Genomic DNA, 25,926 nt, shown 5'->3' with positions numbered 1-25,926 from the left:
AGAAGCGTGAGGTTCAACACTAGGTTGTTTGAGCCCACTCTGTTTTCCTGATGTGGGTATTCACTGCTATAAATCTCCCTCATAGGGCTGCTTTCATTGTGTCCCATAAGTTCTGGTATACTGTATTGACATTATTGTTTAATTGTACATAACTGTCTAATTTCTTCTTTAATTTCATCTGTGACCCATGGGTTGTTCAGGAGGTGTTATTGAATTTCCATGTGTTTATGAAGTTCTTGTGGTTTCTTTTGCGAATGATTTCCAATTTCATTGCATTATGGTCTGATAATATGCATGGGATAATTTCAATTCTCTTGCATTTACTTAAGCATGTTCTATGAGCTGGTATGTGGTCTATTTTGGAGACTGTTCTGTATGCAGCTGAGAATAATGTGTATTCTAATGTACGGTGGAACACTCTGTAGACAGCTACTAAGTCCATTTGTTCAAAAGTATGGTTCAATTCTAATATTTCATTGTTGATTTTTTGTCTAGTTGATCTGTCTATTTGTGACAGTGAAGTATTGAAGTCCCCCATTACAATTATATTAGTGCTTATTTGATTTACCATGTCTGTTAATATTTGTTTTATATAGCTGGGTGCACTGCTATTTGGTGCATATATATTTATGATTGTCTCTTCCTCTTGGGATGGTTCCCTTTACCAGGAGGTAGTGACTTTCTTTGTCTCTCTTAATCAGTCCTGTCTTGAAGTTCATTTTGTCTGCAAATAGAGTAGCTACCCTTGCTTTTTTCTGGGCCCCTGTCGCATACAATATTGTTTTCCATCCTTTGACTTTCAGTCTATGAATTTCTTTTTGAATTAAATGTGTTTCTTGTATTCAGCATATTGTTGGACCTTGCTCCTTGATCCACTCTGCTCGTCTGTTTCTTTTAATTGATTTCAGACCATTAACACTGATGGTTATAACTGATATGTATTGACTTATCCTTGTCATGTTATTTTCCTGTTGTTGGCTCTCTTCTTTCCTCCTCTGTTTAATTTCTTGCCTTGTTTGGTGGATTCATTCTGTTGGGGTTCATGGAGTTGATCTCTTTTAGGAATATCCTTCAGAGCACTTTGGAGTGCTGGTTTGGTATTCATGAATTTCTTTAGGTGTTCTTTGTCATAGGTGTTCTTTATCATATTTTCTCCATCAACTTTGAAAGGTAGTTTTGCAGGGTGCATCAATCTGGGTTGGAGGTTGTTTTCCTTTAGGGCTTGCAATACTTCATTCCAAGCTCTGCTTGACTTGAGGAGTGTTGAAAAGTCTATGTTGAGAAGTCTTCTGTGATTCTGATGGAATTTCCTTTATAGGTGATTTGTTTCTTTTCTTTAACAGCTTTTAATATTGTTTCTGTTTTGAATTTCTAGAATCTTGAGGATTAAATTATGCCTTGGGGTAGACTTTTTTGATCATGGCTAACTGGAGTTCTATACGCCTCACTTACCTGTACGTCAAATTCTTTTTCCCTGTTTGGGAAGTTTTCTGCCATTACTTCTGTGAACAGTTTTTTTATGTCATTTTTGCTATCTCCTGCTTTTTCATCGACTCCAGTCAATCTTATGTTATTCTTCTTTGCATCATCTAGCAGCTGCTGGATTGATTTCTTATGGTCCCTTGCTATTTTTAAGAACTTTTCTTTTAATGACTGCTAACTGCAATCCTGTCTTCTATATCTGATATTCTGTCCTCACATTGGATCATTCTGCTGCATATACTTTCAATGGAATTTTTAATCTCCTGGATATCTGTTTGAATCTGTTTTATGGATTCAAATTCTTTCCTATGCTGAGCATTCATGGTTTCCCCATTTTCCTGAGTTCCTCTTTTCTTCATCTGTATCTGTTTTAGAGTCACTAAAAACCTCAATAAGATACTGGCAAAGAGAGTGCAGAAAATTATCAAGAAGATTATACACCATGACCAAGCGGAATTCATCCCAGGGATGCAGGGATGGTTCAACATACATAAATTAACAAAAACCAAAAACATAAATTAAAAAATATAATATACTAGACTAACAGAGCCAAGGACAAAACCATATGATCCTTTCAATAGATGCAGAAAAAAACATCTGACAAGGTCCAACAACTATTCATAATAAAAATCCTATAGAAAACTGGAATAGATCATCTTTATCTCAATCTGATAAAAGCCATTTAAGATAAACCAACAGTAAACATCATACTAAATGGACAAAAACTGAAAACTTCCTCTCCAACATCAGGAACAAGACAAGGATGTCCACTGTCACCACTCTTATTCAATATAGTTCTGGATACAATAGCCAGAGCAATTAGACAAGAGAAAGAAATAAAAGGAATAAGGATAGGAAATGAAGAAGTTAAATTATCATGATCTGTGGAAGACATGATACTCTACATAGAAGACCTCACAACTTCCAACAAAAGACTATTAGATTTAATAACCAAATTCAGCAGTGTAGCTAGATAAAAAGTCAACACACAAAAATCAATAGCCCTCCTGTACACGAATAATAAACACACTGGGAGAGAAATTAGGGAAACAACACCTTTCATAATAGCATCCAAAAAAATGAAATACCTTGGAATCAATCTAATGAAAGAAGTAAAATACCTCTACATTGAAAAATACAGTACTCTGAAAAAGGAGGTGGCGGAGGATATCAGAAAATGAAAAGGTATTCCTTGTTCTTGGGTAGGAAGAACTAATATAGTGAAAATGGCCATACTTGCAAAACTGTTATACTGATTTAATGCAATCCTATTTAAAATTCCAATAGCATATCTCACAGAATTAGAGAAAACAATCTTAAAATTCATTTGAAACCAGGAGACCTCCAATAGCAAAGGCAATTCTGGGCAACAAAGGCAAAGCAGGGGGCATCAAAATTCCTGACTTGAAATTATACTACAAAGCTACTGTGATAAAAAACAGTACGGTACTGGAAATAAAAACAGACCTAGGATCAATGGAACAGATTAGAAGATGCAGGAAAAACTCCAGACATAGTCAGTCACCTTATCTTTGACAAAGGAGCCAAACACCTTCACTAGAAGAAAGATAGCCTCTTTAATAAATGGTGCTGGAAAAACTGGCTTTCCACTTGCCAAAGATTAAAGCTAGACCCATATCTTTCACCATGCACTAAACTAAAATCAAAATGGATCAAAGATCTAAATATAAAAAGAGAAAAAATTTGCTGGAAGATACAATAGGTAGAGCTCTCGAAGTCACAGGTGTAGGCAAAGACTTCATGAACAAAACTCTGATTGCATAGGAAATATCACAGAGAATCAACAACTGGGGTCTCATCTTACTTATTAAAAAGCTTTTGCATAGTAAGAGAAACTACCAACAGAGTGAAAAGATAAGCCAGTGTGTGAAGAAATTTTTACCAGCTGTTCCTTAGACAAAGGACTAATATCTAGAGTAAATAAAGAACTCAAAATATCACACCCCCCAAATTTAAAGACCCAATCCAAAAATGGGCATCTGAAATGAATAGACTTCTCACATGAAGAAGCAGTAACAGCAAATAAATATATGAAAAAATGTTCAACATCACTGGTCATTCGAGAGATGAAAATTCAAACAATGCTAAGATTCCATCTCACTCTAGAAAGAATAGCTATTGTTAAGAAATCAACCAGTAACAAATGCTGGCAGGTCTGTGGGAAAAAAGGAACCTTCTCCACTGCTGGTGCAACTACTGTGGAAATCAGTGTGGAGATTCCTCAAAAAGAACTAAAACTGGAGGTTCCATTTGACCCAGCTATTCCCCTTCTTGGTATCTTCCTGAGAGAATTAAAAGCATCATATCACAATGATACATGCACACTCATGTTTATGGCAGCACAATTTGTAATACTTAAATCTTGGGAACAGCCCAAATGCCCATCAACTGACCAATGAATAAAGATGTGGTTTTTTTATACAGTGCAGTACTACTCTGCCATAAAGAAGGATGAGCTTGAGAGATTTATAGCTAAATGGATGTACCCTGAGACTACACTCTTAAGTGAAATAAACTGGACATGCATGCTTAAATACCACATCATTTCTCTGGTGTGAGAAATCCAAAGTGGAAATAAGGACTAAAATGTACAATAGATATTGGGAAATGGGAAGAGAATGTTCAAATGAGAAGGAGAACAAGGGTGGGGGTGGGAAAAAGTAAAGAAGGGACAAGAAAATCAAAGGAAAAATGGAAACAAAAGTTTTGTACATGGGGGTGATGGAAAAAAAGAAGAAGCAAGTTACATCACGTACTGGTACAAATTCCCTATGATGATGTTATCATAATGTTTATCTAAAATGTAACAATAAATGTTTTGCCAACAAAAAAAATCTAGATAGATACTTCCCAAGAGAAAGTATCAGAATTGTCAATAAACAAGTGAAAAGATATCCAACAGTATTAGTCATCAGGTAATGCAAATTAAAGCCATAATGTGATTATCAGTTCATACTCAAAACAGAATGGTTAAGATTAAAAAGATTCAAAATACCAAGTGTTGAGAAGGATGCAAGTCAAACAAACCCTACATACATTGCCAATACAGATTGTATAATCAGTCTGGAAAAGTTCAGCAGTTTGGCCAAAGAAAGATGATTTGAAGTTAAAAATATAATCACCCAAAGAGCAACTTTAATGGACATTTGGAAAATAATATAGAAATTTCTTTAGAATACAGGGCAAAGAAATCAAATAAAATATATTAATTAGAAAACAGGAAAAGAAGGCAAGACACAGAGTTGCAACTTGTAAGGTGGAACTTTAAGACACAGTGATCCCAAATCAAAGATGGAGTATCTAATAGGAGAACCTCAGAAAGAGAATAGAGCAAACATAGATTATTTTTAAAACTAAAATAAAGTGAAACTACATTTAGAAAGATTCCATGGAATGTCTACCAAATTGGATGAAAAAAACAAAACACCATACCTAGACACAATTATTTCAGAAGGCTCTAGTTAAGAATGGACTGGTAAGGTTACAAATCTCATGGATTATAACCTATTCAGAAGGAAACGTAACAATCAATTATTTGGCCTAGCACTGAACCTTATTTATAGTTAGAATAAAGCTTCCAAGGGTCAATCTTTAGACAAAGGAGGGAAGGTTCTATTGTGGTTGCAGATCAGAATGCAAATATTTAGCAACTTCAGCAAAGCAGCAAATCACAAGGTGATGGTAAAGGAAGGACAAAGGCTGAGGAAAGGTTGCAGTGACGGTGAACCTTTTAGAGTGCTCAGTGATAAACAGCTGGCTGCCACGGGTGCCATAGGTTTGCCACCATTATTAGGAAGATGAAATAAACTACTCAGGGGAGAATCTAGAAATACTGTCCAAAGTTAAAGGACATGAAATTGATGTTTAGAGATAGTATTTAAAATTATTATATGAAATTAAAATATCAAAAGAGTGATGGAAATAGAGAGTAGTAATAATGAGTTAAATCTTCATCTTTCAGAGTAGGAATTCAATAGACATCTGAAATTAAAGTACTCAGAAACACAGAATAGCATAGTATCTACATTTATGGAGGTAACTACCAGTAGCACCAAAAACAAAGAGTTAAAAGAAGTTGTGTATCTGAGTACTACTGGGCATAGAGACAGTTGGGGCAGCAAGCTTATTTGTTATCATAAGTCCTTCTGTACTAATCGCCAAGTATTAATGTCACAGTTGAAAAAAAAAAGCTGAGGAGAGGGCCAGGGATTTAGCTCAGTGGTTTCGCTGCCTGCTGCGCAAGCGCAAGGACCTGAGTTTGATCCCCGGTACCAAAAAAAAAAGGCTGAGGAGGAAAGTGCAGATTCTTTAATGTCCCTTCCACTAGGATGTGATGTCTGTCCCCTCTCCTTATATCACTGTTGCTTTGAACTCACTGGCACCAACACAATGTGGCAGAAGTAACATTGCTTGCTACCAGGGAGGGACACTAGCTGTCCTAGTAAGGACAGCTATAACATTTTTAAAAGGGCTTCAACAGAAAATGCTAAACTCTTCAGGGAAATATATATCAATATTTTTTAAAAAATTCACAGCCCAGAAATCTGAAATAATGTTCGTAAATTTCCACTAAAATATCTAAATCAAATCTGCAAAAAATAGTATGACCACATAAAATATTAAATATCACTTATATAAAATTGTTATAAATTAATGAAAAAGGTAATGGAAGGTTTAGCTTAGAAGGTATATATATATCTCAGAGTCCAATCAACTTGCTAATAACCATTAATTTGTAAGTAAGTCCTAATTCTTAAGTCAGGGCCCAATCCACCATAATTACATAACCTTGAAGTTTTCAATGAGTGACTAGAAAAATAAAATACCTGCTAAATTCTGATGCTAATTTACATTTTATTGTCAATAAAATTCCTACGAAATTAATTCTAATTCATCCACTCATTTACTTCACAGATATTTCTTGAATATGTGCCAGGCACTGTTCTAAATACTGCAAAAAAAAAAAAAAAAAGCAGTGAACAAAACAGTCAAAAGTTTCTGCCATCATGGAACTTCTGTTCTAATGGGAAGAGGATATTCAATACTAATTCATACAAATATTCAACAAATAACTGAGTGCGAGGGATAGTGGGGAATGTAGGAAGAGAAAATAAGGTTCTCAAGAAACAGCAATCACACAGCTGTATCACTTTATCATCAAGGAATTATAAGAATGACACTCTTGAACACTCTCCTTCACAAACAGCACTGATCCAAGGACTCTCTAAACATGCCAGAACTTTCATCTACTTTTAGATCACCAGGCTGACACCTCAGATCTACTTCCTATCCCAGATTCTCTCACCTCTACCTCAACTCAGCTCGTCATCGCTCACATTCTTTGCTTCTTTTACTGAGTGTGTTGTCCTTTCAGATACACAGATAACATCCTAGACCAGTCTCAGTTTGCTTAATAATGAATTTACCTTTTCATCAACTAAAGCAAAGAAAAACCTATACCACCTTTTATAAACGAAGATGCTTCTTTTGACTTATTTCAAAAGCCTGTATTTCCAGGACTGGAATTGGTTCCACTGATTCAACCACACTACATAGTAGTTCTCCCTGAGATCAACCCTATCCATCACTCCATGTCAGACAACATTTGAGAATTGGAGAGTAATGCCTCTGAAGAAGACTTTTTCTCCCTTTCAAAACTAGCTGGTACATCTAAGAACCCAGCTGGCATCAGTTTTAGTCTGATAATCTAGTAGTTAATTAAATAACCACTGATTAAATCCCATAGGGTTAAAACCATTTGTAATGACTAGCAGGGTGTCACAATATTTCTTTTGTGTCTTAATGTGTAAGTGTTATTTTAACGAAGCCCTGCTCTTCCACTTCTCTAGGAGAACTTACAATTCACATGCACTTCATTTAGAGCTAGCTCTGGGAGTCTCTTCTACCCCTATCTTCAATTCTGTCGCTTGGTTTCTCATGGCTCAACCCCAAAATATCCATCCCATTTTAACCCAAGGTCTTAAATAACTTCTCTAAGTGATTCTATATGGATGAAATGTATATCATATCATTTAAAACTACTCAGCCTCTTGATTTCCACTAAAAAACTGTTTAAATGTATTTGTCAGAGCCAATACCCTCACATATAAAGGCCTGACATGATCTCTTTTCTTGTTCTGTCACTGAGTGTGTTAATGCTCCCAACTTAATACTTGTATGCCTTCTAAAAATAAAAGCATTTTTAAGAAAAATGTTTTATACTAACCATTAGGAATTCCTAACAGAAACTATGAGACTATTTAGCAATAAAAAGAAACAGAGAGGACTCAATAGAAATTAGTGCCACCGAAAGAGAACAGCTTCCTTGCTATGTACAGAATTTCTTAACGTTTTAAACACAGAGTACATAGAAAAATTTAAATGTCATAAAGTAGTTATGCCATATGAACAGCCTTAGAAAATAAGAAATCCCAATGTGTAACATAAAAATGAACAATTCTGTTTGAGGTTTTGAATTTTTTTTTTTTAGAGAAAGAACCAGCAAAGAATCCAACTCATCTCTTGAGTTATTTTGCAGAATGAATACAAAGGAAATCATGGCACTCCCACATGTTCTCAGCAGCTCTTGATCTACAGCCCCTCCCTCGGGAAATCCATTACGGAGAAAGGTGCAGCATTAGGTAAATCTGACACCAATTACTTATACCCAGACGAAAGACTATATTCTACTATAATTACTACAAATCCAATACACATCTTCTCAGAAATACCACTCATACTTTCCCATGGGGTGGAGGAATTAAAGTACACACTACTAGCCAGGAATACAGATACCAATATACATCCCAGTTTCCTCCAAGAAATTGTTAACTACTTGAGGACAGGAATTGCTTTTGTTAATTCTCTATTCCTGTATAATATTTGATCTGTGTATCTCCGTAATTTCATTTGATAACAGCAGCCCAGTCAGGTCCAAAAAGTAGGAATAATTCCTATTTTAGAGTGGAGAAATGGCAGCCAAGAGACATTAGGGGTTTACCCAACATCACAAGCTAACAAGTGGAGGAGTCAGAATAGAATCAAAGTCTCCTGACTCTGGCCACAAGCAGGTACATTTCTTGAACTTATTGTTATAACAAATTTCAAACTCATATAAATGAAGAGAGATGAGTACAATGAATCTCTAAATCTTAATAATCAACTATATAAATGCAATCCTGTTACATTTATACCTCATTTTGAAACAAATTCTAGACTTCATACTTTGGAGGAAGGTCACATTTCACTATGTAAGTACATTTTATGATCACTTTTAATCACATTTAGCAAGGAGCTGAATAGAGTAGATGCTCAATGAATATCTGTTGAGTGCCAGAAACTCCACCCATATTTGCCGACATCATTACACATTCCTGATTAAAAATTTTTTCTTTTTTGGTACCAGGGATCGAAATCAGGACCTTGTGCTTACAAGGCAGGTGGCAGAACCACTGAGTTAAATCCTTGGGCCTGATTAAAAATATTAAACTCTGGGCCAGGGATTTAGCTCAGTGGTTTCGCCGCCTGCTGCACAAGCGCAAGGACCCAAGTTCGATCCCTGGTACCAAAAAAAAAAAAGTGTGCAAAAATATTAAACTCTGAGTTTGTAAATGGAATATTCTCATTCCTTCACTCATAAATATTTATTTTGGGCTACAAAACGTTAGGCACTAAGCTAAGTGAGATACACCAAGGAATAAGATGATATAATTTCTTCTTTTAGGAATTTTGCTTGCATGTGTTCTGCAAGTACACGTGAGAGTGTGCACACACACACCCCAACCGTGTGTTTCTTGAGGAACTGGAATTAGCTCAAACTGGAGCACTTGCAATGAAACCTAACAGTATGTTAAGATAGAATCCAAATTTTCTGTCCACAAATTATGTGTAGGAGAAGACAAAGCCTGGATGGAATTCAGAATCATCACTCTTTGGCAATTATTAGGAAGATTTTACCTAATTTTGCTTTAACAGTTTTCCACTATAGAAAGCTAAAGAAATTAAAATTAATAGAAAAAACAAACGTAAAAGAATTCAAACAGCTGATTTACATGTACATACAATACCTTACATTTTTACATTTAAAAATGTTCAAGTTATTTTCACCCTTCAATGAATATGTGTTCATTTCCTAATGTTAATATCTTCTTCACAGTATATAAGTCTGCCTACATAGTTAACTATAAATAAATTATTGAAACTTTCAAACTCACTTTAATATATATAAACCAGAAATTTCAGTAAAAAGTGAAAATGTTTCAGTCTTTTAAAAATCATTTCTTAAAAAATAAGAAAGTGTAATCCAATATACAGATTTGTTTCTCCCTCTTTATTTGACACTCCTTAATATTAACAACCCACAAAGTCCCTCCCGATAACTGGATGCCTTTTCTATGATTTCCTTCATTATTTAATCATTTTATTGTTACTGGATGTAGGGTGTAAACAAAATGATCACAAGACACTTCCAGCCTCAAGAAGCTTACAACTGGGTGTAAAAGGGTAGAGGGTCAGAAGAGATTAGTCGTGGGCTGAAGGGGTGGATTAATATTTCATTTTATATAACACAAAAAAGTAATATAAGGGGGCACATAGGTGTTAAGTGCTATAAAAGAGGTCCAAAGTTACCAGGGTTAAAATAAAAGGCTGCAGAAATGTTATCCAATTGGAGGTATTAACTGAATTGCTACTCAGTACACAGAAGGGACCATGACATCTTGGTCATGGAGGACAGGTGGCATTTCAACAGGTCAAGAGTGGTGCTTGGAGGAACCCTGAGTGCATACTCTGAAATCAGTCCAAATTAAAGTCCCCAAGGTGGAGAGAATGAAGAGCATTTGAGGGAAAGGGGAAGAGTCTGATTGCCTGTGTGATACATGTAACAAATTTACACAAAGAATACCATAAAATGCCATCAAAGCCAACATTAGTATTGAAGACAAAGATGGACAGTCATGAAAAGTTTAAAATATGAATATGTATTTGAAGGCTTTTACTAAATAAGACTTCACATGTGTATGCATGAGAACTAATACCTCAGACCTCCAAACATCAACGTTAACCGGAGACATCTGCCAATGCTCTGCATGCACCTTTCAAAGAATGGAAAGTGCCCATGTGAGGGATTTATAATTTATCTCGTTCTACTTAATAGCTATGGGTATCATGTTATTTAAGGATATAAAAGACAATCTTTGTCTTCATGTTAGCAAACATAAAGTCATTAAACTGCAAATATTTTTCATCTCAAGGGAGTTTTTGGTATGCAATGATCTTTAGTCATTCTGCCCTGCTAATGTTGGACATAAACCTCCGCCTGAACTTTAGCTACCCTAAATTTGTATCTAAATTTGCATATAATTGTGGAATAAAAGAGCTGAATAAAAATGAGACATTATTTGCATTTATAAAACAATTTTTATATAAACCAAAAGTTGAACCTAAGACCCCTCCCAATGAAAAATTCTCATACTGTGATTTGAATTCTACTACACTAAATCCTTTCAGAAGGCCAGATCAATGTTAAATGGTCACTTAACCACCTGTCAGTCCAATTAAATACAAGGATGACCAAAAATTGCGTATTTTTTCATTAAATTTTATAACAGGAAATATAAAAGGACAATTTAATCAAATTTCTTCAATACAAGAGCCGACTGGTTTAAATGACACCCGCCCAAGCTATGCCCCAGATAGCTGGTGCATAAATACACTGCCCAAGAGACATTTGGGGCAAACTGTTAAGTGGTTAAATTCCAAAGTCAACAGCTGCTAAAAATTTTAGGCAAATTCTATGACAGGATGGGTCAAGAATGTTTTAATATCTTATCTCAAATAGTCTTTCAGGCTCCTAGTGTATACTTGCACAGATTCCTGCCACACATCTTATAGTGCTCTCACCTCACCTCTCAGGTGACAGCAGCTCCATGTGCAGCTGGTAAATCAAAGATCAGGTAAGGCAGCACAATGGAAATAGTCAACACTATTCTCAGTAGCTCTTGTTGCTGGCCACCTATTCCACCAGACTTAGCATCTATGAATCGTCAATCAAATGCTGACTTTTAGTTGGAATACCTGTTATCAACCATGGCTGTCCATTTTCCCTGCTGCCTCCTAGATCTTGGACAAAACCCAAGATCACACAAACTACCTCTGCTACCAATTCATCTGGACCCAGATTTCATCTCTGCCGTGATTACTGCTACGTAAGGAAACTTGCAATTAATTTACTTCCAGTGAAGACAGAGAAGTTCATCTGAGCCTCATGAGAGATATAATGGAATACTACCTTGCTATACAGAAGGATAACCCTGAGACATTTCTAGCTAAATGGATTCACCTTTAGACCATGCTCTTTCGTGAAATAAATCGGACACACGTTTAAATACCACATTCTCTGGTGTGAGAAACCAAAAGTGTAAATAAGGACCAAAATGTATAATAGATATTGGGAAATGGGAAGAAAATATTCAAATGAGAAGGGGAACAAGGGAAGGGAAAAGGAAGCAAAGAACAAGAAAAAAAATAAGAGTAGAAGAAAAAAATGGAAACAAAGCTTTTGTAAATAAGGAGGGGAAAGAAGTTGAAGGGAAGGGAGGGGAAGGGGGAAAAAAACAAAGCACAATATATCATGTACAGATACAAATCACCAATAAAAAAATTAAAATAAAAAAAGAACCAAGAGACAATAAACTTATTGTTTAAAAAAAATAACAACAGTACAATTAGTTCCTCATAAAGCATAAGTAACATATATTTACGTGTTATGTGGTCAAATTTTCCACATTTTACGATGTTTATTTCATTGAATGGCCTGGATAGTAGATGCCAAAGCCATACTGTGATATTTCATTCATCAAACAAGTACCAAACATTTTGATTTTTCCTACTGTTCTTTGTCTAAAATGAGTAATATTACTGAGTTAGTTACAATATTTACTTGTATTTCTACTTAGTTACAGCTATTTAAATGAACATAATTACAACACAAATTCTCTAAAAGCAGAATTTAATGTAACCATCATCCTTTTTTCAACAGATATACTTCAATAGGGCATAGTGCAGTATTCAAGAATTTCCTGCACGAATAGCGTAATTTATTCCTTGCAAATCATCATCTTTGTTTACATACAGTTCATTTCTTCCCAAACTAGTAATGTACTGATTTGATTTACCTTCTTCCAGTAAACAAACAAAAACGTTCACTTGCAACTCAGATTAAAGAAAAAGTCAACAATTTTGCAATGACATGACAGATGAGCTGCTTGATGTTTGGGCTTTGGTTTCCTTATCCATAACATAAAAAGGTCGAAAGATTTACAAAGTGACTTCTAAACCTGATATACATGATTTTACAATGATACAGCATAAGAATGGGATGTTTTTGGTCTTTAAAAAAGCATTCCTAAAGAATCATTAACAATGAGGCATTTTTTTTCAAAATTAGAATTTATTGTTAATAAGAAATCTATAAATATCATTTACCAAAATCTTAAAAAGGAAAGTACCCTCAATTCCATGGTGATAATTACATAAAAAGTATATAACTGCAAAGTCAAAAATTCAGCATTATCAAGTTCTTCTGGAGGAAGAAGGAATGACCAGAACACCATATGTGAAAATGTTTATACACTAAACAACCTTGATAAATTGGAACCTTTTCAAGAAACTCTTAGAGAATGATAGAATATATTTTTATAACATACTGAAATTTAAACAGAGACTTAAAATCCTAATTTTACTGAAACAAGTCCTAATAAGTGTAGTATTTACCCACAAAATAACATTTTTATCCATAGGGATTCCCATAACCTACTTACACACCTGGATTTGCAATGAAGTCAAATAATATGCCATGTTTTTTTTACCCTGTTAATGATTTTTAAATATAAAAATCATAGTTTTACTCTGCTTATGTATATATTACTGAGATTTTTAAGGAAAAAATTAGAAAAATTTCCTTGAATAATGGTTGAGCTGTACAGCTGTTTCTTTGTTTTCTTCGGAGTTTTTGTTTGTTTTTAAAGCAATGACTAAATATTCTAATAATAGCAATCTACCATATTTAGATATTTAGATACCACAATTTTATCCACGGATATGCAATAACCTACCTATTATGGAACCAGTATTTGAATCTGAATTACTGCTACACTAATAAATTAAATAGCTGGAGATAATACAGGTGGTCCTTACCTATACCTCACTTATATGGCACATGATACTAGCATGTATTGGTTTATAATGATTAGCTCATTCCTTCAAACTCAGGGGAACCACTTGATGGGAATAGCCAGGTGTGATTTACCCATATATCTCCCCAACATCTAGTCCCCTGGTTTTTAAGGAAGGTGGCTTTCCAAACACTTGTTGAATAAAAAGATCTCAAATATTGACGTTAGTTATGTGCCAATGTCTAATCTGAAATTTAATCTTTGAAAAGTATCTTATTCTGACTAGAGTTTTGGTTATCTTGCCTATCAACCAGCAAATTCCTGGTAACTAAACTATCACAAAACTTAGTTGCTTTGTAAAATTAGGTTAAATATAGCAAAATAAGACAACTGAAATTTTTAAAGACAAAAAAGAGGGGGCATCCCATTACAAGGCAGGTTGTACAAGTGTAAAGACTTCTGACTTACACCAATATCCTCAGCTTCTAGAAGAATCTGGCATGTGGTAAATAAACTGTTGATAAAACATGTATTATTTTATGTCTATATAAATGTTTTAGTTGAGAATGGAAAACAGAACCCATTTGTGGAGTTCAGAAGCTCCAATATAAGTTCATACTGAAATCTGATTCTGGCAAAGGCTTCAGAGTTTGGGATTACCAACTGCAAAATAAGAGTAAATTTACATCCCAGACACTGTTTGGCTGATGTAGCAAGGGCCTGGGAGACATCAAGAGCAGGAAGCAAGAATTTCAAGCCATTATCCTTGTGCATATATGCAGTACCTGCGCCAGCAATAACAAGTCAGCTTTTCTGGCAAATCCATCAAAATTAAATGTAAAACTTTTGAAAAAAACCAACATGTTTATTGTTCTTCAAGTTTAGAAGTTCGGCTATCTGTGAGGATGGCCTATAATTATGATCAATTACGATTTGAAGGCATTAAAAAAGGTATCTGCCCTTTTAAGCAACTTTTAAAGAACCAAGAATAAGACTTGAACTTATCCTAGGAACAACAACAAATTATAGGTTTGGGGCCCAACCTTGACACTTTCCCTTGGAAGGAAAAGAACTGTCATTTGTACTTGACTTCCTGACCCTCCCTGAAAAAATATGAGCCACCTCTAAAATCCAGAATGCCTGGTCTGGCCAAGAAAGTCATGGGGAGCAGTGGTTGCCCAGAGGCAGAGGCAAAAAAGAAACAGGAAGAAAGCAAAAAGGGAATGGAGATGTGTAACTCGTGAGGGTGATCTCATCAATAATTTCCTCAAGTGTCATTCAATTTCATGAATGTGAATGATAGCCTTTTCCCGACAAACTTCAAGCTAATTATACTCAAGTAAGTATCTTCTTAGTTCCAAAGTCTGTAGTATCTGGGTTTGAATATGATTAGTTCTATAAACTGATGGCTTCTTGGGAACCTCTTACAGGACAAAAGTCCCACTAATCTACTGAAATACAAATACAGTATTCAGATACTTAAAGAACTGTTAAATTTACAGAGTGCTTTCACATACACTATCTCACTTTATCCTCACAAAAGCAAGACATAGGTGTCATTACAGTTGAACAAGTAAAAACAATTTCAGGAAACTACACCTTTGTCTTCAGTTCGTTAGTATAGCCTCCTGATATTCACAGATCAGAATCCAAGTCTTAGATCAGTTACACTAGTCTGTAAAGGCCTGATAAATCAAGAGAATGGATAGATTGGTGAAAATCTACCACAAGATGTCAAAAACCACCTTCCTCTGTTAGAAAAATGGATTTGACTTTGCAAATGATGGCATTACACAGGGGTGCCTCTGCAATAGCCCCTCATTGGGAGAACATTATTTCATTTGTACACTTCACAGGTATAAAAAATAAAAGAACTTTGGTCTTAAAATTTTAGTGGTGGATCCTTTGGGAAGAGTTTCAGTGACTCCTCTGGGAAAGTAACTAAATATACCCTTCTTTCCTTTTCCCCTCCAATATCACAAAGACTCCCTCCTCAAATAGGTTTTGTTATTTTTCAACAAACTTGCACACACAAAAGGTAATCTACTGCTTTTATATAAAATCCTATCTTCCATTCTCTCAGTTTCATTATCTTTTGCTCCCCCATCCTTAACTAGCTAGAAGTATAATGGGGTCCTATATTTACAGCCCTTTTCTACCTTACTTACACATTTAGCATTCTTTGCTGCCCTGTCGACTAAGTTTAACTGTGTTGGGAACAAAGCATCACACAAATCACCCAGCCTAGGATAAGAGGAGCCAAGTTAAACCTCGCAGGAAGGTTCAGTGGTACTTAGGTTCCCTAAGTCTGTAGAGTGGATGGTATTTCAAAGGTCAGTCTTGGGTTTCTCCATTTTGATGACTAACATGAAATTGTTTGACTTTTTACAAAAATATTTAGCTGTGCTTATTTACATAATTTCATCTACAGCACCCACAGTAGGCATATGCTTGACCAGGTCCCCTAGATGAATGGAAGACGGGAACAAGATTCCAAAATCTCCTCTATCCAACACAGTAGAGCTGAGAAAGGTTAAATCACAACCCATTCTGTAGGAGTTTCTGTGCATTCCTTTTCAACTTCAAGGTATGTACCTCTCTTTTAAAAGAGACAACACAACCACACAATGAGGAAATTCCAGGATTACTAAGAAAACATAATCATCCTAAGTCACACACCCTTTAACACTGGTTACTACACAAAGGAGAGACTGTGGACTGCGTCCTCCCCACCCCCATGCACAACACATCCAGGGAAAGCAAGCTATCTAAAGATACCACCTCTTGGATTCGCGTCTAAACCTTAGGTGAAGTAGTCTAAGAAATACGTCAGTCCAGTGAGATTAAGTACCTCAGACAGGTGCTACTTTTGGAAGATACTTTTAAAATGACATTGTTTGACACTGGGCGACAGCACTGAAACTCCTTAACCTTCAAAAGTCATTCTTATTATGAAACTTTAATAAAAAAGAAACCACGAGTATGATTGGCAAACATACGTTTCTGCATTTTCTTAAGCCTTACACTGGGCTCCACCCTTAAAGTTCCCTTCTTACTAATTACCACACCGCAACCTGCTACATCTCTCAGTCTCTCAAAATTCCCCCATGACAGGGAAAAATACGCGGGGGCTGGCGGGGCACATCTCAGACTGACTGGTTCCGTCCCTAAAACGCAACCAGCCGCCCCAAGCTCCTTCGGGGAGGGCAGGGAGAAAGCACTTGGGCGTTGGGGGGCTGTGGGGAAGCCTGCGCAGATCTCCTATCCCCCTGGTCTTTGCGCAGGCCGTCTAGCAAGGGCACCGCTCCGGCTGGCAGCTCCGACCGGTCAAGACGTGGCGCCGGGCCTTCCCACTGCCTCCCGCCGGGCACTTTCCCGGGCCGGAGGGCCGCGAACAGGCAGGCCTCCCTGGCGCGCGGTTCCAGACGGCGAGGGCGCGGCTCCCACTCACCTGACCACGTTGGGGTGCTCGAAGGTCTCCAGGTGCCTCAGCACCGCCACCTCGCGGATAGTGGAGAGCGGCATGCCCTCCTCGCCGGTCTGCACCCGCACGCGCTTCAGTGCCACAAACCGGCCTCCGTTTTTCAGGTCGCGGGCCTTGAACACCTTCCCATAGGCGCCCTCCCCGATCTCCGCCACGCACTCGTACTGCTGGTCGGCGCGGCTCAGGCCGTCCTTCTCCATGCCGCCTGGACGCCGTCCGGCGCTGCGCCGCTGGGGCGGGCGGGGTGCGCTCGCTCGCTCTACTTCTCCCGTGCTCCCGGAGTTCGGTCTCGCTTTCCCCTCGCACCGACTGGCTCAGACGTTGGGGTTCTCGCGGCCGCCGAGGCTGGATGCAGCGACCTCCCCGCAAGCTGGCGCAACCTCGGTGCCGCCGCCGCCGCCGCGAAACTCCGCCTGCCGAGTCGCCGCCGCGGAGGAGCGCGCCGATCCCTCCTCTTCCCTCCCCGAAGCGAAGTCCTCTACTCAGATACCGACGCGATCACATAGTCTCTGCCCCAGCGCGTCTCCGTCCACAATCTCGGCACCTAAAATAGGGGGCGAGAGAACAAGAAAGCGCAATCAGACATCCCAGGCGCCCCACGCAGGGTTCCCCCACACTCCCCTCCTCCTCCTGTCTGAAGCTCCCCACGCTACCCTCCGCGCGCTCCGGCCCTCTCGCAAGCCGCCAAAGCCTTCCTGGTTTCTCGTTACTTTCCTTCCCCGGCAAAGAGGGAGCCGGCTTCACGCGGAGAGGTTGCAGGGGCCCCTCGGGGATGAGCGCGCCGCGCGGGACGCAGTGGAACGGGAGGGGGCGTGCCGAGCAGCCCAGAGTGTGCCGGGAGCGCGGGGGAGGGGAGGCGCCGGGCACGTCAATGTCACGGATTCATATTTATACCTTGATGATCGCCGGCTTTGCTGCCCTCCTCCCCTCCAGGGCCGGGACGTTCAGGGAGAGGGGTGGGGAGGTGGCGATACAGGACGTGCAAACTCCGGTGTGGAAGGATTGGGTTCAGTCCCGTGGGGCCGCAGAATGTGGGTGGGGGCCCGCAGGACCCTGTAACCCGATGCTGGGAGTGTGCGAGAATGGGTGGTCAGACATCTGCTCAGAAATTGCTTCCTTTCTTTCTACTTTCAGTTTTTCTACGAGGAGACATTTAAAAACGTCTCGCACACGCGAATGATCTTTTAGGGGGTGAAGGAGTCTTGGTGTGAAAAGCAGTGCTCCCTCCGAGTGGAGGACCTCCCTGGTGGAAGTCGGGGGAAGGAAGACAAGCCATCTGGTCAGGAGGGCTGGGGCCACTCCAGGGTGGGCGGGCAAGAGGTCGCGCGGGGGGGGCGTCCCCCATGGGATCCCAAGAGTGGGGGAAAGGGGTATCCGTCATACTTGGGCTTGTCGTGTCCGTAAAGAATAACGTCAGGAGAAAGACAGCAAAACCATGACTCGCCCTTAAGTTTTCAATTTCAACCCAGGCAAAAACACAAACTCTCTTTAAAAGGGTGGGGGTGGGGACAGGAAAAGCTGCGCTTCCCAGGGTGACAGGGAAGGGGCTGTGCCCTCGGGGCCCGGACCAGGGAACCTTACTTTGCCAACAGGACTTGGCGGAGGTAGCGGAGGTGGGGCGGATCCATTCCCCCTTCGGCTGGAGGCCAGGTCTCGTCGGCAGCCGGCCACCCCCCCCCCCACCTCTGCACAACAAAGCTCTCGGAGGAGAGAGCACCCTAAATTCCCTTCCCAGTCAGTCGATCTCGGACCTGGGGAACCTCCCTCCCCCACTGCCGCGGCAGCCTAGCCCGACATTCGCCCTGCCGGCCGAAGGACGAATTCCCGGGACCTCTCGCAGTTACCTGCCCCACAACCCCGGCCCGCTCACCGTCTGCCAGGAATTAAAGAAACGAGGCGCGGCGCGACCCCCACCGTGTGCGGGCGGAGTAACCGTAGCGAGGACAGAGCCGCACACTCCTTTCACGGCTTTCCTCCACAGCCCAGCGAAGAGCCCCCGGAGCCCGCCCGGGGGTCCAAGCCAGGTCTAGGGCCACACAGGTAGCAGGGGACCAGCCGCCAAGCGCCCGGCCCGCCCCCGCCCTCGCCCGCCAAGTCCTGCCCCGGCCGGCGGCGAAGGAAGCGCTGGGACGTCCCACCCCCGCGGGGAGCTGCGCCCGCGCCCCCGCCCCCGCCCCCGCCCGCACCCCCGCGTCCCCGGCACTGCAGTCTGGGGCCGGGAAACGCGAGCAGCACTGCCTTTTCCCCCCCTCTCCTCCACTTTTTTTGTTGTTGTTGTTGCTTTCCCACGCTGGCTGAATGTGACTTGACCCCATTTCAAAAAAGTTTGACATAGTGCTTCAACATTTCCGCATTCCTCCGCGACTACAAAGGCTTCAGCCGCCTCCTTCTGCTTTCTGTCTCTGCTCTCTGTCTTCACACTCAATGAAATCCTTCTTGTGCCTCTCCCGAAGCCTGCCAAGCACCGCAAAGGTCGCCACCAGCGCGGCGAGGAGAGGCCGCACCGGGGACCGCGACTCCCCCGCGTGCGCACACGCAGAGGCGCCCATGTGCACGAGGAGGGGCGCGCTCCGGCCGGGCGCGCGTTCTCAACGCCGATATTTTAAATAATAATTTTTAAAAGCAACTTGGAAATCAAGCAAACGTGCGTCCTTGCGGGGCTTCAAGCCTGTGCACCGGCCGGCGGCGTGCACTCTGTGCACACATAGCACGGCCGCGGAGTTGCCAGCAGGAAGCCTGCGTGAACATTTACTTCACTGTGGGGAGGATGGAGCCCACACCTCAGCAAGCTGAAGGGGGAGCTTTTGTGGGGAAGTAAATATGGGGCACGGAAACACTTTCGGGCCTGGAGTGTCCCCCCGCCCCCCCCCCGCAGTACCTTTAAAACCCTCTGTGGATTTTGATGTGAGTGTACGAGTGGAATCGAAGTTCCTTTTGGAGAAACTAGATGAAGAGTGTACGTGTGGGTGTTTGTGGGGACGGCTTTGTGGGAGCTGGCACAGGATCTCGGTGTCGGGGGTGTCCCTAGTGTGGGATGGCCCCGTCTCTCCAGATTAGATGATACTCCTCTCTGGCTCCGGCGGGCTGTCCCCTAAAGGGTTAACCAGAGCCACTCCAAGGACACATAGCCCCCCCCCCCCACCTCACCAACCCACATCCTCACCTCCCACCCAGGCAAGCTCCCGGAGGTCCCCCGAAACCTCCCGCAGCCCACCCACCCGAGCCCACAGCGCCTAACCTGAGGCTCCCAGTCGCGTCGGGCCTCCCGAGTGGGGCGCGTGTAGGGAAGACCTCCGCACGTGTCCCCAGCACGGAGCAGGTACCCCGACCAGGGCAGGAGTGCCCGGCCCTCTCCCCGGCGAGGCGAGGGGGTGGGCACAACGGCGGAGGGCGGAGGGACGGCGGAGGGAGCCGCCCGCGCCGCGCGCTGGGGACCGCGGGGGCCTCCGGACTGCGGGGGCCTCCGGACTGCGGCCGGGGGTGGGGGCCTGGGGGGCGGGCGCGGGGGGCGGACACCCACCCCGCAGCTGGGCCTGGCCGGGCTGGGGTCGCGCGGCGCGGTGGCCAGCAAGTGTGCAAATTGAAGCCTTCCGGAGAGAGGGGAGGCGGCCAAGCCCGCTGTGCTGCTAGCCTCGCAGCTCCCCAGCAGTTCTCTCTGAGGGGCGAGAAGGGCGCGGGGTGGGGGTGCTAAATGAAAATTTCCGGTTTTCGCTGGTACTGGAGTGGAGGATCCCGCGATTAAAAGAAGCGGCACGAGAGGCAGAGAGTGGGATGTGTCGTCGGGAGTCGGCGGAGTTTCCACACTGAGGGTCACCTAGAGTTGGGGTTTTGACAGGGTGAGGCGGGGGTATCAGCCGCCTGTGTTGTGGACCAATGGGAAAAACACAAAACAATAAACACGAATGATGAGGGGCCAGTGGGGCTGGTGAATACCAACACTTTTCAAGAAACTAAAAAAAAATCAAACCAAAAAATAATAACTCATCTATTAAGAAAGGGGGGAAATTTGGCAGGGTGCCTTGCAGAAAAGAAAATACTATTCTGTCCAAGCACTTTTCACTTTCAGCATAAGCCACATTTGTTTTGTTTTCCTTTGCTTCCTTTTGGCCTCCCAAAGCCCTATCTTTCCTTTTGGACAGAGGATATGGTTTGGAAATTGTCAAGCACTCTTGTGGTTAACGATCTACTTGAAGGGGCTGACGGGGTCACAATTATTAAGTGGTTAGCAACTGCTGAGGGTTCACCAAAGCATTTTTGAGGCGCTAAAAAGACCAAAATTTAGTCTAAATAACAATTCCAAGATAATAGACGGGCACACACACAAAGAGGTGTGCTTAGTTTAAGTGCATTATAGGAATTTTGAAATTTGAAACCTTGTAAGTACGTATACTTTACCTGCTGAGAAAACCTGAACACAATTATTTCAGGTGAAAATGAGATTTTGGAGGGGGAAAAAATCTTCAAGACTTTCTACAAGGCAGTAAAAAACAAAAAACAAAAAATCTTAAAAATAGCTTTTTGGAAAGAATTCAGTGTTCTCTAAAATCTTTATCTGTAGAATACTTGAAACTCTTTTAAATATTTTAAAGCAATACTAAGAAGAAAAATTTTTTTTCAATGCTTTATAGGGAATTTAAAGCCCATCAAAATTCTGTATGAACTGGAAATATTACCTTTATAAATCTTTTGCTTCTTTTGAATGAAACCATGTTACTAATTTTATAGTAAATCAAATTTTTGCCTTTATAAAATTAATTCTGTATTACAATGTGAAGTAAGGTCAGGAAAATAAAAATTGATGCATTTCCACAGGCAAACATTTTGCAATGCATTGTATTAATTTTTCTGAAAAAATAGAAGTGAATAATTATGTCTTTAAGATAATTATTAAAATATATTTTTGTTTTAGGGTATATTTTCTAAAGTAAAATCCAGTTTCTGAACAAAATTTGAATTTGTGTTTATCTATAATCTCATGTAATTATGCACTTAAAAGGCAAATTATTAGATTTTATATTTATATAAAATATTGTCACTAAATTACTAATTGAATTTTAATCTAGAGATACTAATGAAAATCCTCCATTTTGATAATTGTTCATACTTATCAATGATGTTTTTAAAAAGATTCACTAGCTAGTAATTAACATGGTTATATAATCTACAAATAATAACCAATAAATAGTTATAAGAATCATCACATCATGACAAGCATTTGAGCAAATGTTTCGTTTAAAAAAATAGTAAGCTATAAATATCTTTAAAATTAACAAAAATACTGGATAGTATTATTGATTACTGAATTTGACAAGAACCACTGAAGATTAGAAATTCCATGATTTAGGTTACTAGATGATTTGGGCAAGGTAAAAAAAAAAAGAAACTTTATTTAATGATATATTTTAATAACAGGTGCTACCTCTCTGTCTTGCCTTTCTGATATTACTTTTGTTTTATGTTAATTTATCATTGTTTATTCCCCCTGGTTATGGTTCACATTAAATCCCAGTTGGTTAAAAATTCAGATCCAAGGAAGTTTTGCAGTGAAGTGTATAAAATCAGTAAATCTAAAATTGTTTTTGGTTATGGATAACTTTCTATGTAACAAGTTATCATAACAAATTTGTGCAAAGTTTATTATAAACTGTGATCCAAATTCCAACTTCTTTAAGTGTATACAATGAATAAAAATACAGGATTCAACAAAATACTGGACTCAGTATTTTCATACTACATATAAGATAGTCTACAATCGCAAATCAAAATCATACAGGTTTTTTAAAACTAGAATTCAGGGATTTATCTCTAAATATGGTATTGTAGCTTACACTAAAATTTTTCTTAGTGTCACATAAGGGATGTATTTCACATGTGGACATTTTTATATCAAATATCTGTAAGTTTTTGTTTTCCCTTAAATAAAATTAAATTTAAAGTTTTGGTCTCTAATTTTTAACTTTGTTAAAGAAATGAGTAATTTATTTAAATGACTACTCCAATAATGTTTATCTAATTCTAAATCATCTCTGATTTATACTAGCTATTCAAATTTATTAAATACCCTTTTTCAGAAATTCAGAAATTAAGTTTTGCTATAACTTACTGTAAAATTATTTTACTTGAAGGTCTATATAAAAGTATAATTTTCCTCAATAAAATTCTCTATTATTTTGATAAAAGCATTTCTGGTTTAATAACTGAAACGAATTACCCTACTTTAAAATCTGATTTGCATATTATGTAAAGGTTCTATATTAATAATGCAAAACTAATTTTGATACAAAAGAAGATATATAACAAATTGCATTTTAATGTGTTCATCTCTCCTACCCTAGGCATCTTCAAAATATTGCCTTGGTTTTTGCCCTAAAATGTAATGACTAAAACTTGCTAAATATCCTAGGAAAAATTGATTCTATTATCAACTATTTGAACTGTAAAATTCCAAACTTTAAATGATTTTTAAAGTTCAGCCTGCTAAATAAATTACTTCCAGTTGATTTGGAAATGACCTGGATTTTTTCTGTTTATTGTTGCATGTGGTCTAGTGCATTGCATTTGAACAGTGAAACAGGAAAAGATTTTGATATTTGCCATGAGGGAAAAAAATGCATTGAGTAGTGGTAACTTATAAAATTTAAAGAGAAAAAAAGAGACACTATTATCTTTTGAATGTTCTGTTTCCATTGAGTCTTACTACTCTATAATTATAACCATCCAACATGTCAGTACTATGTTCATATTTGTATAATTGTCATCATTTTTCTAATTTCTTTTCTTTTCTGATAGACACCCATGTTTTCTTTTTCCTTAGTGTTTCTGTGCAAATACCTATGTTCTTAGCTTATTGTTTTGACATGTTCCAAACATGTTCTTTAATCTTTTCATCATCTGTATTAGAATTCTGAGTAATCAGAAAAATATGGAAATATACTTAGGAAAGAATATGATAATTATGTCAAAATACCTGCATTTCCTTTCAGTTCCTATAATTTTCACACTAGCATCTGACATTTCTGCTCTGAGGTAATACATCTTGACTGCACACATGGCCTAACAATTGCATTACCATCAACACTTTTGGTGGAGCTAAAAGGTGTGACACATTTTAGATAGTTCATTCAGATGGGGATGTGAAGGTACAACACAGTAGGGGTGAGCAATGATAAAGTGGAGTCTGGGAGGTTGGGGGAGTGACAAAGGAGCCACCCAGGGAGAAACTTCTGTGAATGGCCTGGTAGCAGGGCAAGTGAAGAAACCACATGCGGTGGTCGTGGGGCCAAGAGATGCAGCCCTGGTGCCCTAGGTATGGTGTATCCAGGAAACCCGATTCTTCCAGAGTGAATGGCATTCTGTGCCTCTCCTATAATGCAATTAAATCTGTCTTATTAAACGGGATGGTAGTGTGTGTATGTGTGTGTGTGTGCATGTGTGTGTGTGTGTGTGTGTTTCCATGTTCTTCTGACTATTTTATGTTGTCTCATTCTGGCTTTTACAGAAAATAATATGAAATGGAAACCTGCAGAATTTTTTGAATGCCTAGAAAAAAAGTAACTGACAACGTAATTTTGTGGAGCAAACATTTTACCACAGATTGACAAGAAGTTCTGATTTTTAAACCCTATTATAAATTCGTTCAAAGTTACTCACATCTTTGTATTCCAAGTACCTAGCACAATACTTTATGTTCAATAAATGTTTTTCTATGAAAAATTGGCTTTAATTTCTCTTCTATTTCCTTCAGGGAAGTATATTAGAATCATTTTTATATAATGCAGTGGAAAATTTTAATAAAGCTTACAGATCAATATGCTGATTTCAGGACCTCAGAAACCTGCCATCTCCTTTGTAACCCTCTTCTCTAAATCCTTCTTCTTACTGTAAAACACGGAATTCCCTCCACTCAAAGACATTCTTCTTTTCTTCAAAACCTTGAAGCCATTTGCCTTCTACCTTGATAAAAGCTTGATGCCCTGCTATTAACCACCCGAGCATCCACCTGCCTTGTTCCCTTTGACACTTCTTCAACTCCTGACTGCACTCATGGCCACAGTAGGTGATGGAGAAATGCAGCATTGGTTCTTATCAGAACATCCTGGAATGGTTGTGACATACAGTAACACTTGAAACGTGAGAAATCTGTGTTTCAAGCTGTGTAAACAGAAAAGAACCAGGTCATCCTGCTACTTTGGGTGAATGCTATATGCCTTCTTTGTGTTGCAGGTATTAGTCATTTAAAACATTTTTGTCTGAAAGAACATATTTACCCCTCAAAATTTCAACTAAATTATTTTTCTGGTACGGGAGATCGAACTCAGGATCTTATACTTGTGAGGGAGGAGTGGTGCCACTGCACTAAATCCCTGGCCCTTTTAAATTATTTTTCTTTATAAAGAACAAATAATAAACTCTAAGGTAAATTAGGTACTCTATAGCTCAGAACCTGGAAACATAACTAATTTATTTGTTGATATCCTCAATATCTATGTAAATATATCTGAAAAGATAAAATCCTTGATTTCAAAGTTGAGAGGCCTGTGTTTTTATTCCTAGTTCTTCCTCCCTTGGTAACAGTCACTGCACCCTCAGGGACCAGTCATTTAACCTTTCTGACCTTGGGGTCTATGCCTATTAAATGTATTTGCTAATCATTCAAGAAGATAGAATGAAAATACTTTGAAGAGAGGCAACAAACAATTTCATCTTTGCAAAAGAAGATAAGACAGCATAATGAAGGTTGCTGATAAACTACCTGTGTGAGGCTGG

The 25,926-nt window shown here is 39.6% G+C and overlaps 1 protein-coding gene across 6 annotated transcripts in view; it reads right to left on the bottom strand.

The window, feature by feature from the left end:
• The window catches only part of Cdk6 (cyclin dependent kinase 6), a 229,811-nt gene extending 209,218 nt beyond the window's left edge, over window positions 1-20,593 (bottom strand). Inside the window, exons 1-2 of one of the 6 annotated variants that reach the window (XM_004862366.3) lie at window positions 20,399-20,593; window positions 17,128-17,704 (exon numbers count right to left, since the gene is read on the bottom strand). In XM_004862366.3, the coding sequence (XP_004862423.1) occupies window positions 17,128-17,360 (233 nt within the window). In that variant the 5' untranslated portion in view covers window positions 17,361-17,704; window positions 20,399-20,593. Of the gene's footprint in view, window positions 1-17,127; window positions 17,705-17,813; window positions 17,992-18,054; window positions 18,634-18,741; window positions 19,253-20,398 lie in introns of those variants that run through there. The other 5 variants (XM_021242666.2, XM_004862363.3, XM_004862364.3 and 2 more) reach the window with 5 other exon arrangements.
• Between the last annotated feature and the right edge of the window lie 5,333 nt (window positions 20,594-25,926).

The sequence above is a fragment of the Heterocephalus glaber genome, unplaced genomic scaffold, assembly GCF_053883595.1.
Source record: "Heterocephalus glaber isolate CG9 unplaced genomic scaffold, H.glaber_assembly_v1.0 deba00000546, whole genome shotgun sequence".
NCBI lineage: Eukaryota > Metazoa > Chordata > Mammalia > Rodentia > Bathyergidae > Heterocephalus > Heterocephalus glaber.
The sequence above is the reverse complement of the archived record's forward strand: the minus strand, read 5'-3'. Positions and strand labels throughout refer to the sequence as shown.